A 14,212-nucleotide genomic window follows, 5' to 3' on the forward strand; every position below is an offset into this window, starting at 1 on the left:
ACAGAACTGTCTGATACATTTTGGTTTTCATTGGTTTTAAAATTAATGTTACTTTATGACAAAGACTATAAATAGATTCATAATACTGAATGACCAAACGTTTTTGGTGAAAATGTATTCCTTGAGTTAGATAATTTAATCCCGAGGCCTTGTTTTTAGAGAATACGAACTTATCAAAATCATTGATCTTTTATAACAATAAAAATTATCTCTACTATTTCGACAGTTGAAAACTTAGTGTATTTGATCACTAAGTTACTAACTAGATTTACGTAATGTCTAAACGCTAGATCAATCGACAAAATATGAGATAAACTTAATTCATTATTTTAAGATCAATATTAGTTCAGTTAGCAACAGATCACTTGAAACACTTTATTATCTTGTAACTTCTACATTCTTTACTAATACATCATTACATTTTAACATTTTGAGGTGGATGTAAGTAGCTTATAATTGAATCAATTAACCATACATATACAGAACATAGCAGTCTGAAAACAAATATACATATCTCACATTTTACAGTCGTACTAATACAATGAGAAAAAGAAAAATGACTCGAGTCAATGATAATAATACTGGGTGTATTGGAAATTGAATATAATCTGCCGAAAAAAGGAATGGAATTTCAGACAGTCTAAATTATAATCCAAAAAAGTTTTAGTACAGAAAAGCACAACTGTTTTTACTGAGAAAAAAGTTTTGTGAATAAATTTTAAAAATTAAATCTCCATTGCACTTTCTAAGTCGCAAAGTCAAAAGAGAGCATGATGTGTGTACATACACACATAGAGAGATATATGTAATTGTTATCGGTTTTAAAAGATGCCGATAGCTGTTGTACAACAAGCATAAACCGAGCTCCCTTTATAAAAATAATCGAATATATATATATATATATATATATAATGTCGCTGAACATTTGCTCAATTTATAAGGGAAAAATGTTACAGTTTTCAGACCAATTTTATAACTGATTATGTACATGTTATAATTAAAAAGAGAAACATGATTACATAACAATGACGGTCGACTGGTTGATTTCAAGAAACTAGTGAAAAAACTAATTTCCTTAGTGTGTGAAAACTATTCTTGACTTATTCAGGTTATAATCGGGTGGTGGACAACTGAACTAAAGCCCGATAGAAATGCTTCATAAAGTGTTTTGTTCATTTTTGCGACAACCTATTAGAAAAAGGCAATACTCTCATTGACTATCTAGTTTTCGCTTACTCTGTAAGCTCGTAATGTGATTCAAATATGCAGATTATTGGAGTTATTCTTTATGACTAATATATATCTTTGTGGAGTACTGAAATTATTCAACAATCCTGAAAACTATTGATTTGAGTAGCAGTCCGCTATCATTAGTGAAATTTTTCATGAAAGACTGTTCTTTATATTCTAGTAGGCAGCGATAACTGATATGCAAAATTCATCCGATAATGGCAACAAACGATTATCAATGACGAGTGAACTATAGTTACGAAATGGTTGGAATTGAAAAACGTCATAATAATCAACGGTAAATGGAACTGTTGAATTAACTTAGCATTAAAAAGATGATGTAGTAGAGATCGATATCATACACGTTTAAACGGACTTAACTGTTAAAGAAAGTGATAATTTACGTTTCATTGAATTTCAGTCACTTTTAACATGTAATTAAATGATGCAATACATTGTCTAGCATTGCATCTCTTGTTGTCATGCTCACACAATAGGATATGTAATAAGTTTTCATTTCCAGCTTGTGCAAAAGAGATCAGTAATAATAGCAATTTTTATTGTAACAAACATGGTTCACATAAAATAAATAAAACAACTTCTTGACACGTAAAAATGAAAAATAGAGAGGGGACATATCCTCCCCCCTAAAACTTACTTATGAAGAAATCGTGTTTGTGATGTTCGACTTTTCATTAATGAAATTAAATTATGACTGAATAATTGCGGATGTTGACCTGATATTGACATCATTGTATCTTTGAATACAAATAACCAAAGACATCGTCTTGGAACGAGCTAATTAATGGAAAACAAAAGAATAATCTTATGAAGCAGTCTTCGTAAAAAGATTGAAAGGTTATGCACTTATGAACTTATACATATGTTTTTATAACAACTAGAGTACTCACTAACCAAATGGTGTAAACCAATAACAATGAAATATATTAGTAAGTGACACCTGTTATGTCTACAAAACGTTTGTTTTGCCTTGTTCAACTAATTATTTTGTACAAGTACTAGAGAGGACTAGATTAGAAGACAACACCAGTCTACAAAGTCACCGACTAGTTGGAATAAGGTGTACTGGAAGGTGCTTGAGGAAATTGTAATTAACGAATACAGAGCTTAGGGAACATGGAACGAAATTGACCGAAACGATCCAAGTATACTCATTCACTACATTCTATAAAGTTGCTAAACATGGTACTATATTATATTGTCTACTATCAGTTTTATTCTTTTCCTATAGGTTTTTTTTAATCCTAATTTTAGACGAGTTTTAATTTTTTAAAATCACAATTATTTGTTTTTGTGATAATGTCGAAACTTGGACGGATAAATATTTGTACTAGGATTCTACGTTATTTATGTCTGTTTACAAATAAATAAGAAGAAATTAGAATCCAATTGATTGCAAAAAAAACATGTAACTTAGTGGCACACGATACTTCAGTCACATATTTGTGAGATTTTGATGTTAACTAGATAGAGACACAGAAAAATACATTTCTTCTTTACAACCCGTCCTTCCTAACCTTCATCTACAACCAGTTAGGAAATACCAATTTACTTTCGATACGTTTTTTTATATTTAATCACGCATTTTTCCATAATGTAGGGTATCCTCTATTTTTGGGATTGTCGATTTTGGCATGACCGCTAAAAAGTTGATGAATTTACACGAAATCCGGATCTTTGGAAAACGAGAAGAGTTCCAGTGAATTTAAAACATAAATACGAACAGTAATAACTTTTGTTCATAATATACATATAACTGAAGTCAAGTATTCTATAGAAAAAAGGGTAGAAAATTCATAATTTCCATGCAAAACTGAGAATTGAAACACATTTACACACGCATGTACCCACATACACTCAAGCGTTCATAACTAGTTGATATGTACAAACTAACTAAAATATAAAAAAGAAACTATTGAAACACCATTCAACTATTATGGACAAAGTCATATCTAGGTTGGCTATTGAAAAAAATTTGTTATCTCATTTAAACAAAAATTCAATAATTGTGAAGTTGGTAAGATAGTTCTATACTACTTAGGGAATATATGCAAAATAGATTGAAACTTTATATATAAGTTTTTAGATAGAGAAAAATATTGTATGTTAGGTTGTTGAAGGCAACGGACAAGAAACCATGGACTTGGGTCCCGTTGTAGTAAGCACTTGTCAGCAAGGAGAACTTGTGGTGTTTGGAGAACTGATGTTGTCTACGTGATGAGAATCTGTATCACTCAGTTTTACAATCTGAGACTTTACCACTAAGCTATTCTGGCAGCGATTGACCTCATGATGAAATGAGTTATTTAAAACTGATTGGTCAGTGAGTAATAACCAATGTCACATTTATTTAGCTCATTAAGTGATCAAATTCTATGCATATATATATATATATGAAATTCGTCTATCGAAATACAGTGATAGTTCTTATTTTCACTCTACGTAGTTTGGTTATTGATAACGTCACTAAACTGTGTCAAAAGTACAACCACTAAATAGCAAACAAATTATTGGACAGTTTATAATTGAAACATTGAATGAAAAGACAGTTCGGGTTGAAATTTGAATTTTCTACCATGAAGTATTTTTAAACGACACAAAATCAACGCACAACAGTAAAAATGGAATAAAGCTAAAAAACGATAAGTAGCACTTAAGAAATGTCATCACTTATTCTAGTCAGATGAACAGTAATGTTGTAGTCATTATTTAAACAAATCACATTTTTTCAATGAGAGTAAAGTAAGTTAGTCATCATCATAGGACATGACAGAAATGTGTATTAGTCCAACTTAGCAGACTTCATATTAGTACAGTAAAAGGAAAAATGAAATTATGAAAATTAAGAGTTGCAATGATTATATCAAGATTAGTTGTAATTTAATCATGGGGAGGCAGTTTGAAAACAAATGAAATCAGAAAGAATTAAAACTATGAAAAAATCTGTATCGCTTAAATCGATTGGAATTTGTGCTGGTCGAGTACCCGAACTATGGCTTGCGGATATGGCCACTTTTATCCTGCTAATCAACGCCTAAACTAGGTAATAGCACATATTCGGGTAGGTAGAGATTGGATTTCCTGTGTAACATATTCATCAACCACCATAGTTAACGGAGGTTTAAAGTTGTATTAAATAATTTTCACAGACAACTAAAACATATAGGCTTCGATCTTCGTCTTAATGGTGTATATAAATATTCCTAACGGAAATTTTATCAGATATTTTCAAAGCTATCATGATAGCAACAATTAGTTCTAGTGATACATTATAAATAGTCAACATACAATAATTAAATGAATGCACTTGTATGCACATAGATGCGCGCACATCCAAAGCAACAAGAAATTTAATGATTGCATCAATCAATTAATTTTGTAACCAGACAATAAAATAAGCGGATACGAATAAATGAAAAAAGAAAATAAAACACACTTACCAATTCTAGTGTACCATCAGCTAAATTGACTAAATCAAGGTAATAAATACCATCGTTTGTGCCAAACAGAATAATTTGACCTTTAGGAGAAAAGTAAAGGTAGCATAGTATGGTAAATCGTTCCATGTGCAATAAACACACACAATATCAGTGGCAATAAACTTTCTCCACTAAATGACAGTCGAACTAATAAGCTTCTCCCTACCCCCAATTTCTTTCCATCTTATTTACATATACTACCATATATAATAGTGATGATGATGGCTTTTAATGAAAAATAAGCAAACAAAAGTCTAAACTGTTTGAAATATGAACAACAAAATAAAAATGTTAACCAGTTGCTTAACAGCATTAGTACTAAGGCATATAGATTTTTTTTATCCTAATCAATTAAAATGGATAATTGCTTAATACAATAAAATAAAGCATAGTTGAAGCAATAAGTAATCGTTTGAATTGATTTTTTTTTAATGGTTGAGTCATAAAATTTTGCGACGCCTACCCACATCCTACATACGTGTACTCTCTCACTCAATTGATGTAAGTGAACGCGAGAGCAACAAAACGATGTATTTTTTTAAAAAAAGATTAGTTAATGAATTAAATCACGGGATCTAACAAATGGATCATTTACATACAGAATAATCATATTAGACCAACTAATAGATTTGATGATTTATGTGCAGTGTACTATTTTGTATATTGTTGTTATCTATACAGTAATTAATGGTGTAATGGAATAGAGAAAAAGTGTTTGATCATGAAAACTTTGAGGAAATGATGAAAGATAATGTGTAGTTTGGTTCCAGTAAATTTTTTCCTCGAATGGGATATATATATATATATGCTTTATCTCATATCATACAATTAAGAAAATCCCATAGTAAGTAATTTATGTAATTACCTCAGTAAAAATATCAATTAATTCATATAGTATTGCAGGTTGCTATTTGTCTGTTTAGCCTTTTAAACTATCAGAAGTACAGCGGATATAGGGCGTAGTAGAACAGTTATACAATATACTAAATTTATCAGATACAGCTTTACCTTTATTTAGAGAAGGCTAATTTACACCAGTTATAAGTATGAAGTAGTGGATCCAACAATAGAATGTTAAAGTCGCGTGGCCACCAGGATATATTTACACCTATTTCTTTCTCGGAATTTATATCTAGCATGACGACAAAAAAATCGTTTCTCATATATTATTGAAGTACTTGTGACCAAGCTGTATTTATGGGATCAGTTTTATGATTATTATAATCTGAGCATTGATTAATGTCCCTGGATTCCCAGCGTAGGACCAATGAACATAATGACCTTTCTTTAACCAACGACTCAATGACAGTGAGATAACGACCGAGATCAATACTTAACGCTTATTAGTTCACGAGAGCAGTTTTCCTAAGCTAGCTTGCCCAATAGCTAAAACAGGACAACGACACAGCAGATTTCTCAACTTTTATCTGTAAAGTTTAGTTTATGACTCACACAATAAAACAGAAAACATTTCAAACCATACGTCAATATGATTAAGAACTTAAAACGTAGGCATATCCACCCCATAAGTGGAAGATAACTAAGTAACTTGAAAAACGTAAAACATATAACAATATTTTATAAGTCAAACGATAACCTACAACCAATGGAATACATATATGCAATAATTCACGTATTTGGTAACTAGACGGTAAAAATGAGACAATAATTTCCTGTAGAACAGTTTCAAAGGTTCAGTTGTGCTCAATATTTACTCCGTTATAGTAACAACAAATAAATTAGAAGCATGGTAAGCAAAGATGGATAGTGGCTAACGGTGGAATCCAGGACACGCGTTTCGTCCTATTTGGGACTCGTCAGATGGATGTACCTGCATCTCAGATTTGATGTTCACTCTGGGACTTGAACCCAGTGCCTTTCGCTTCAAACAAATAAGAGTTTCATTCTGTTTTTTTTCTGCAAATACATTATAGCAACTATCCTACAATTAATTTTGATTACGGTTAATTTTAGCCAAGCCCTTTTATTAACTTAGCAGACAATGTTACTGGAATAGTAACAATTCGCCTATTTCTTTATTCCGCTATGATCGCTAGAACACATGACAGACTAGCTAAAATGTTGATTGCTTAAATATACCACCCGAAGACTCATTCTCCTCCCCATATATGTATACTTAAATCCTATTATTAGCTTTTGCTTTGCCTTGTGCGCCCTTATACTATTTGACTATTAATTTGCCTACGTAATTGCTCACATATACTTATTCGCTTCTCTGCGCCAGATCCGTTTGATGTGCTTATAGGTTTTTGATCTGCACTATCCGCTAATAAACAGTAGTTGCAGCTTCTCTTTGTCTTCTAGTTTCAAATACCGTTGAGATTTATATTATAACGGCTATCGAGGTGAACGATTAGCAAAGCAAAGCCACTACAACTTAATTGTTCGCTTAAAACAAGTATATAAAAAGACACTGGTTAAAAGGTTGTTATATCTGTGTAGATTTTGTTAATTTTTACTTAGAATGACCTAACTGTGCTCGATTTTCGAAACGATAAAGTAGTGACTAGTTTGTTAAAATAATTGTAAACATCCTTAGATATAGGATAAATATGTACAGATATAACCCATAACAGTTTATGTAGAAAGCAAAAGTAGATCAATACGGAAAACAGATAGTTTTACAATGAATTCATTCTCATAATTGAGCATAAAATTAACAGTCAAATGCCTTTTAGTAAAAAGTGTTTTATTTATTTATTTATTTAAACACATAAATATTGGTACAAGGAAGCAAAAGATATATATGCGCCGCACAAATCTCATTCGATTTGTGTGAGGGCTGTGATACTACTCAGGTGCCCAAACTGAAGCAGGTGGTTTTTCAGGGGGCCATACCCTGAGCCTTTGACCTGAAGGTCTGATCCACAAGGCAGTTGAGCATCATAAGCAGATGCAGTCCCATAGTGGCCAGTGACCAACGATTGATCCATACTCAATTTGTTCCCTCAGGATACTGGAGCCCATGTGCACCATTGGTTTGGAATCAGGGTTTTCCAACTCTTCTAGGTGGACTTTCCGTGTCCAATGACCCGGTTAAAGCGCCGGACATTCGCTTTTCGTCCTCTCAATTTCGTAAACAACACCCCCGCCACGAAGGCAGTAAGTAGGACTTTCCTGGCAGACGCTATATACGCGTAGTCATGTGAGAGCATTTCGAGAGGGAGAGAGGACTCTCCCCACTCTCGGCCGTACCAGGGAATTCGGGGGCAAGAACAAACTACTAACCGTATCATACCAAGTGTTATTTAGGAGAAAACATGATCAATCCTAGTTAATATTCCTTGTACATATCCCCTCATAGGAATATATTTGTTACTACTTGAGTTGATTCGATGCAATCATAACCATTCCACAACTACGCATAATGAACTATTTATTTAACCTATAGTAATCATAATAACCAATAATAATATTATTATGCAGTGGAAATTTGCTTATATAAATTTGCATACATATACACATATAAACAGAAACAAATACCCGCGTAGGTGCAGACATCTAAAGAAAATTTCAAGTATTTTGTTACCCACCTACTTGTTATTTTCATTACCAATAAAACTTATTTATTCTACAAAAATCACACTGAATGGAATGTTTACAAAATTATATACCGCCACCTTACACACCTTTATCTAATAGTTCCTACAAACTGATTTCGAGAAGAATCCCTTTTCTTTGTTGTTAGATGGAGATTTTTCGTATTTGAAATATTTTATCATGTTAATTAAAAAATATATATATACGCTTTCAACTATGAAAATATATTTGTCATTATCGAGCGGAAAAACTTTATTATGATATTTAACTAGTTATGATTATGAAATAGCAAAATATGTTGAAGAATTTATCCGATAATAAAAATGTTTCACTCTTCCTCTCTCCCTGTCAATTGATTGTATTTATGTTATAATGGGAGAAGTTTTCACTAAATTTTGTTATTGTTATTGATATAGGCATTTAACTGCATATAATACTAAATACTGGTGAATAAAATATAGTCTGAAAGTATGTCGCTGGTGAAATCATAGAGCTTTATGTATAAATTTATTCACTGCAAGTGGTTCCAGACGATCAGATGTACTTTCTAAGGATGACCTAGTCAATTTGAAATATGTATATATAACTACCCTGATAAGCAAGGATCTCGATAAAATAAGGAGTGTTTTTAGATAGCTTAGTGCATGATGATGGGAAATACTTGGTATATCTTATTCCGGTCACCATTAAAATGTCAGTAATTTAGTATAATTCACTTGACACATACTATTTTGTGTGTGTTTGGCTTTTGAGATACATTTTAATCGTGTAAGAAGCTACTAATACTCAAGTGTCTGCACTGAAGTGGAGAAAGATTCGAACTTACGAACTGATAACCGGTAGTTAAATGCCTTCATCACTAAACCTCTGTCTTAGGTAAAAGAAAAATTGATAAAGAGTTTGTCAATCATCTTATCTACGTATTTATGCTAGTTATGATGAAATGAATTACAGGAAGTTTTGAAATGAATAGAGTATGAAAAATAATATTTGCCAACTTGGAATTATTGCCTTTGTAAAGGATTAAACTGGCCGTCCCTTCCATCTACAACATGAATCTATATAATACAATTGAGGAAAATGTTCTCTTACGAAATATTTTGGGTTAAACAATCGAATCAATTATGTGTTAAGTCTATGAATATCTTCATCAAATAATCAGTATTCAATCCTTGAGAGATGTAAATATTACACAGGATAAACTATTAGATACAATGATAAGCTTCTTAAAATAAAATAATTGTAGGATATGTCAAGTATGCGTAACAAAACATTAAATTGATTGAAATACTTTGGTATGAAGCAGTGGGTAAGTGTTGAAAGCATTCAGGTTTCAACTAATAGGTCACTGGTTTAAATTTTATTTTGCTTACTTTAATTTAAACAACCAAATGGTAGTATCACTGGTCCTTACATAAAAAAATACTGTTTGAAATTCAGTAAGTAAACTTGTACTTCGCATACGAGACCATTTTTTTTCGTATGGACAAATGGATAAGACCAATTAACTCTATAAATAACTCTATAAATAATCAATTCAATTCAACGAAACATTTGATTTTCAGTTATTTAATTACGCTGTTTCTTTGTTTTCAAAAATATCTAACTAATTGGTCAACCTTAGCAATCACCCTAATACTAATCTCATATCGAAATTAATTTCTACAAAGTTATTTTTAATTTAATGATGAGCTTATTTGAGGGATTATAGTTATTTATCTGAATTTCAAAATACATATAACTATGATTTCGGGCTTTAATAAAGTTTAATCTGTCTCTATCCAAAACTAAACCAAGGCACTGATTTATTATAATCCATGGCAAGTCAAAATGATTTATTTAAAAATTATTTCCTGTCAAAATGATAAAACTTAAATGTATGAAAATATGAAACGTTAGAAAAAAAGTAAATTATGTATGGTTGAGTTACAAATTAATGCGAGATATTATCGGGCATACGAAATGATAACAGAATTGAGATAAGGAAAGTAATTATTCAGTTGTATTGTGCTTCTAAGAGATGTAGTTATTTAAAATGAAGGACAAAAATAATGTTAAATTTCTATCAATAAGGTGGTATTTTACAACTTGGAATACATAAGCAACGTATAATTACAACAATAAAGTGTACCTATTGAAAGACTAAAACCGATGTTGTACGATTATGAAGTTGAATGGAACAAAGTAATACTAATCAGTCTAGTGTGTGTTAAGTTAGTACAATCCTACTTACTTGTAAACACTATTCACAATTTTGGCATCAAAGTATATCATGTGGTACAGCATGAAATACAAATGGTCACATTTTACACGTAATTTATTTTAATTTCAACGTTCACTCAAATCAAGTTGCATGATGTTCTATTATTGACGCAACAATAATCACTTAACAATTTATAGGTCTCGATGCCAAGGCTAGACTTGATATTTTCAAATAAATTGAGCATTGGATAGAAAGTTAATAATAAGTATATTTTTTAATACCACAATGAGTAGAAAAAAAGTGGCTTACATTAAGTCACAAAACGTCAAAAACACAATTTTTCTACACATTGGGATATAACAAAAAAATATATTTATTATTCATCTAACTATTTATTTTCCTGTTCAATATACAGACCTAAATGAAATTATAGTAATCAAACTAGGAAGATTTATTTCACATTATAAACATCGTTGAAGTAATCAGTTCAAAAGATAAACTACTTACTTAAAGTTTCTGGATTTACCCATGTAGCAGTTGAGTTCACTTTCAATGGACAACCTTCAAATATTTGCATAAAACAAGCACCCATCTGTAGATGAGAAGATACGTAACAACGGAAAAACTGGTTAGAAATTCAGATTTCATAAAGTAAACAATAAACAGAGCTGAAGCGTTTATATATCCTCTTATTTTTGCTAATGCACAATAATGGTATTGTTTTTATTTCACTAATTTATATTTTCATTAACCGTATCTTCGATACCCAATCTTTCCTATTACAACTGATACTGTCACTACTTTTACTCCTCTAGGATTCGGCCTAATAATTTCATCTCTCTGTGCTAATGGGATATAGAGACTTGAACCGATGTACATACGTACCAAGTTCTACGTTGAGACTGACTAAATCATAATTTACTATTATTATTCAACTTGATTTTCACTTTTTGATTTATAATTTAAAACAATTGGAATTCAGCAAACGTTCCTTTATCACCGCAATTGTTAACAGTACAATGGACTAATAAAATGATTGAGGTACTAATTTAAAAAAACCAATATAATACCCAAGTTCCAGCTGAATAAATTTCTAGGGACAGTACCATTAACTGAATATTTGCTTGTGAATTAATAATATGATTCAGTGTATCAAGTATGACATTGTCGATTACAAAATCTTACAAATAAACTTGAATGTAGAATATAATCAGTTTTACAAATGTTCAGTTAATTATGATTTTCTTTTAATTTGTTCATTATTTCGTTTTGTTATTAACCTTTTATCATTGTTTTGTTTACAAGTATCATAATAGGGCGAAACGGCCGCCCAGTGCTTCCAGGTTTTCCATGGTGGTCTAGCTTCAATTGACTTATGATTTCAACTATGAAAAAAAGTATCATTTTGCCTAGAAATTTAAAAAACAAAAACTATGCATTATATGTATGTTTTTTATATGAATTTGGCATTTTTCTTTATTAATGATGATTCTACAATGAATATTAGTTTGTAATGAAATTGACTCATGACTTCAACTATTACATTACTAAAATCTCCACAAAACCCCTTTTTGATATTTTTTTTGTTAAAAAAACAAAGAGCTATACGCAATCATATTAAATAATGGTAATAATAATAATTTACATGAACTTTTGGAGTAGGAGGAAGACCAATACCCATTTCTAATTGGTGTTGACGTGAAATATGCTTTGATGAGTCGTCATTTTGTTTACTATTTCGAAGAGGTGTTGGCAAAGAAGTTACACCAGTATGATTATTATTTAATTTAGGTGGTGGAGGTCTGGGTGGAGCTGGTGTTAATGTCTTATCATTATCGTTTATAGAAGAGGATAATTGACCATTATGATTTATACTGACAGAACTACTGTATTTCGCAGTCTCATCACCATTATCATCATCATCATCATTTTCGTTACTGCCCATAGAATCCTCTCGAATTATTTTAATATTGTAATTTAATGTTATATCGTTTGATGTTTCTTCAACATGATTTTCATGTGATGGAGCAGAGATACCATTGATGAATAACTTATCGGTCTTTGAAATATTGGTGCCAATATCCAAAGAGGACAAATTGATTGTTTGATCTAATGATGAACACATTATATTATTATTAGTAGTAGCAGTATTAGTGTTAGTCGTTGTAATAATGTTCAATGCTGTAGATGATGACTGTAATGGCGGTGGTGGGGGAGCGCGTCGTTTCGAACGTGAACGTGGCGCTAGAGGAATGTTCGGTAGTATTATTGAAGTATCATTTTGTGATTCATTCTTTGTAAGAAGAAAACAATAAGATATTAAAAGTATTAGGTAGTAAATAAATACAAAAATGCTGAAATACCTTTCTACTTTGATGATTATTTAATGTGCTTGAACCCTTTTGATACTAATTTGAAAAAAGGTTCATCAATAATTTATGTGATTGTATCGCAATGTTATTTAAATGATGTTTGAATAGGCATGGATTATTTGAACAGTTCCATTTTATATTTTTATGAGATGAGCATTGGTTAAGAAAAATGTGTGGCTCCTGTTATGGAATGAGTTTCCAATGATTTTATGAATGAATTTTCAATCGTGATATAACAGAAAATAGTGCTGATCGATAAATGAACTGCAATGATACGATGTGACTGAGGGATAGCTGTCCACAAGACTGAATTGTTGAGTCATCGAATGATTTGAGATTAAAGACAAGACCACTAGCCAGAAGAATAGGTTTACTATCTACTGAAACGATATATTTGTATAAAAAATACCAACAGAAAAAGTGATAAATTATAATAGGTCTTTGGAAGAAATCAGTTTGTAGGTCACTCACCAAACAATTAATACATGAGCGTCGGAACTTATTCTTGGACATCATATCAGTTACATGATAAACATTGAAAGACCAAGATAATTGACAATTTCAATATAAATTGCAAATTTCCGCCCAACTCATTTTACATTAGGTTGATTTGTTATCTGATTAAGTTTTGTTCTTTTACAAATAGTACATAAATTTAGTCGGTGTATTAATGACGAAAAGGAATTGATTATTTTACATTTGTTATTATAACAGAATAAGGTGTAACTAAATGACCAAATGAAGGCTTATGTACTTAGCTTCAGGTCATATCTTCCTTATGAGACCCTGCAATACTACGCGCCTGTACGACCGTACTTAGACCTGGAACCTACTAGGTTATCAAACCGAATTAGATAGAGCAGGATTTAGAAGAGCGGTGTCCTATATCGACAATAATAATAATAATAATAGCGAAAAGTATATATAGACTAAAATAAATAACAGGTACTCACATTCAATTTGATCTCATTATCCATCCGACTAACATCGAAACTGAAAATTAGATTATCGCAAAAACAAATTAATTAAGATTTTGAAAAACACCTTATTTTCTAAAAAGTTAAGGAATGTAACAAATACTTTTTGTATTGACGGCTATCATTAAAAAAAATTTGATCAGTTTATATGCTACATTCAATGAACTTAAGGAGAGAGAGAGAGGTACGTGATTTTCGTCATAAACTGGCATCACCTAAAAAATAACTTAAAACTAGGGAACACTCAAAGGCTGTTTTGTTTCGGTTTGACACTTCACAACTAAGTGTGGAATAGAACCAAGAATACTCAGATATTGGGAAGAGCATGATATTCTCCAGATTAACGACTAGAAATCAAATCATTTTAAC

At 31.1% G+C, this 14,212-nt stretch overlaps 1 protein-coding gene across 2 annotated transcripts in view; it reads right to left on the reverse strand.

The window, feature by feature from the left end:
* Positions 1 to 14,212, reverse strand: part of Smp_005190.1 (putative mitogen-activated protein kinase kinase kinase 3, mapkkk3, mekk3) — a gene marked incomplete at both ends in the record, with an annotated part of 42,079 nt that overhangs the window by 27,768 nt on the left and 99 nt on the right. For both annotated transcript variants that reach the window (XM_018794111.1, XM_018794112.1), the window contains 5 exons: positions 1,889 to 2,028; positions 4,692 to 4,771; positions 11,002 to 11,086; positions 12,140 to 12,787; positions 13,820 to 13,859. In XM_018794111.1, coding sequence (XP_018648556.1) covers positions 1,889 to 2,028; positions 4,692 to 4,771; positions 11,002 to 11,086; positions 12,140 to 12,787; positions 13,820 to 13,859 — 993 coding nt within the window. The remainder of the gene's footprint in view (positions 1 to 1,888; positions 2,029 to 4,691; positions 4,772 to 11,001; positions 11,087 to 12,139; positions 12,788 to 13,819; positions 13,860 to 14,212) is intronic.

This window comes from Schistosoma mansoni, chromosome 1 (genome assembly GCF_000237925.1).
Source record: "Schistosoma mansoni strain Puerto Rico chromosome 1, complete genome".
Classification (NCBI taxonomy): Eukaryota; Metazoa; Platyhelminthes; class Trematoda; order Strigeidida; family Schistosomatidae; genus Schistosoma; species Schistosoma mansoni.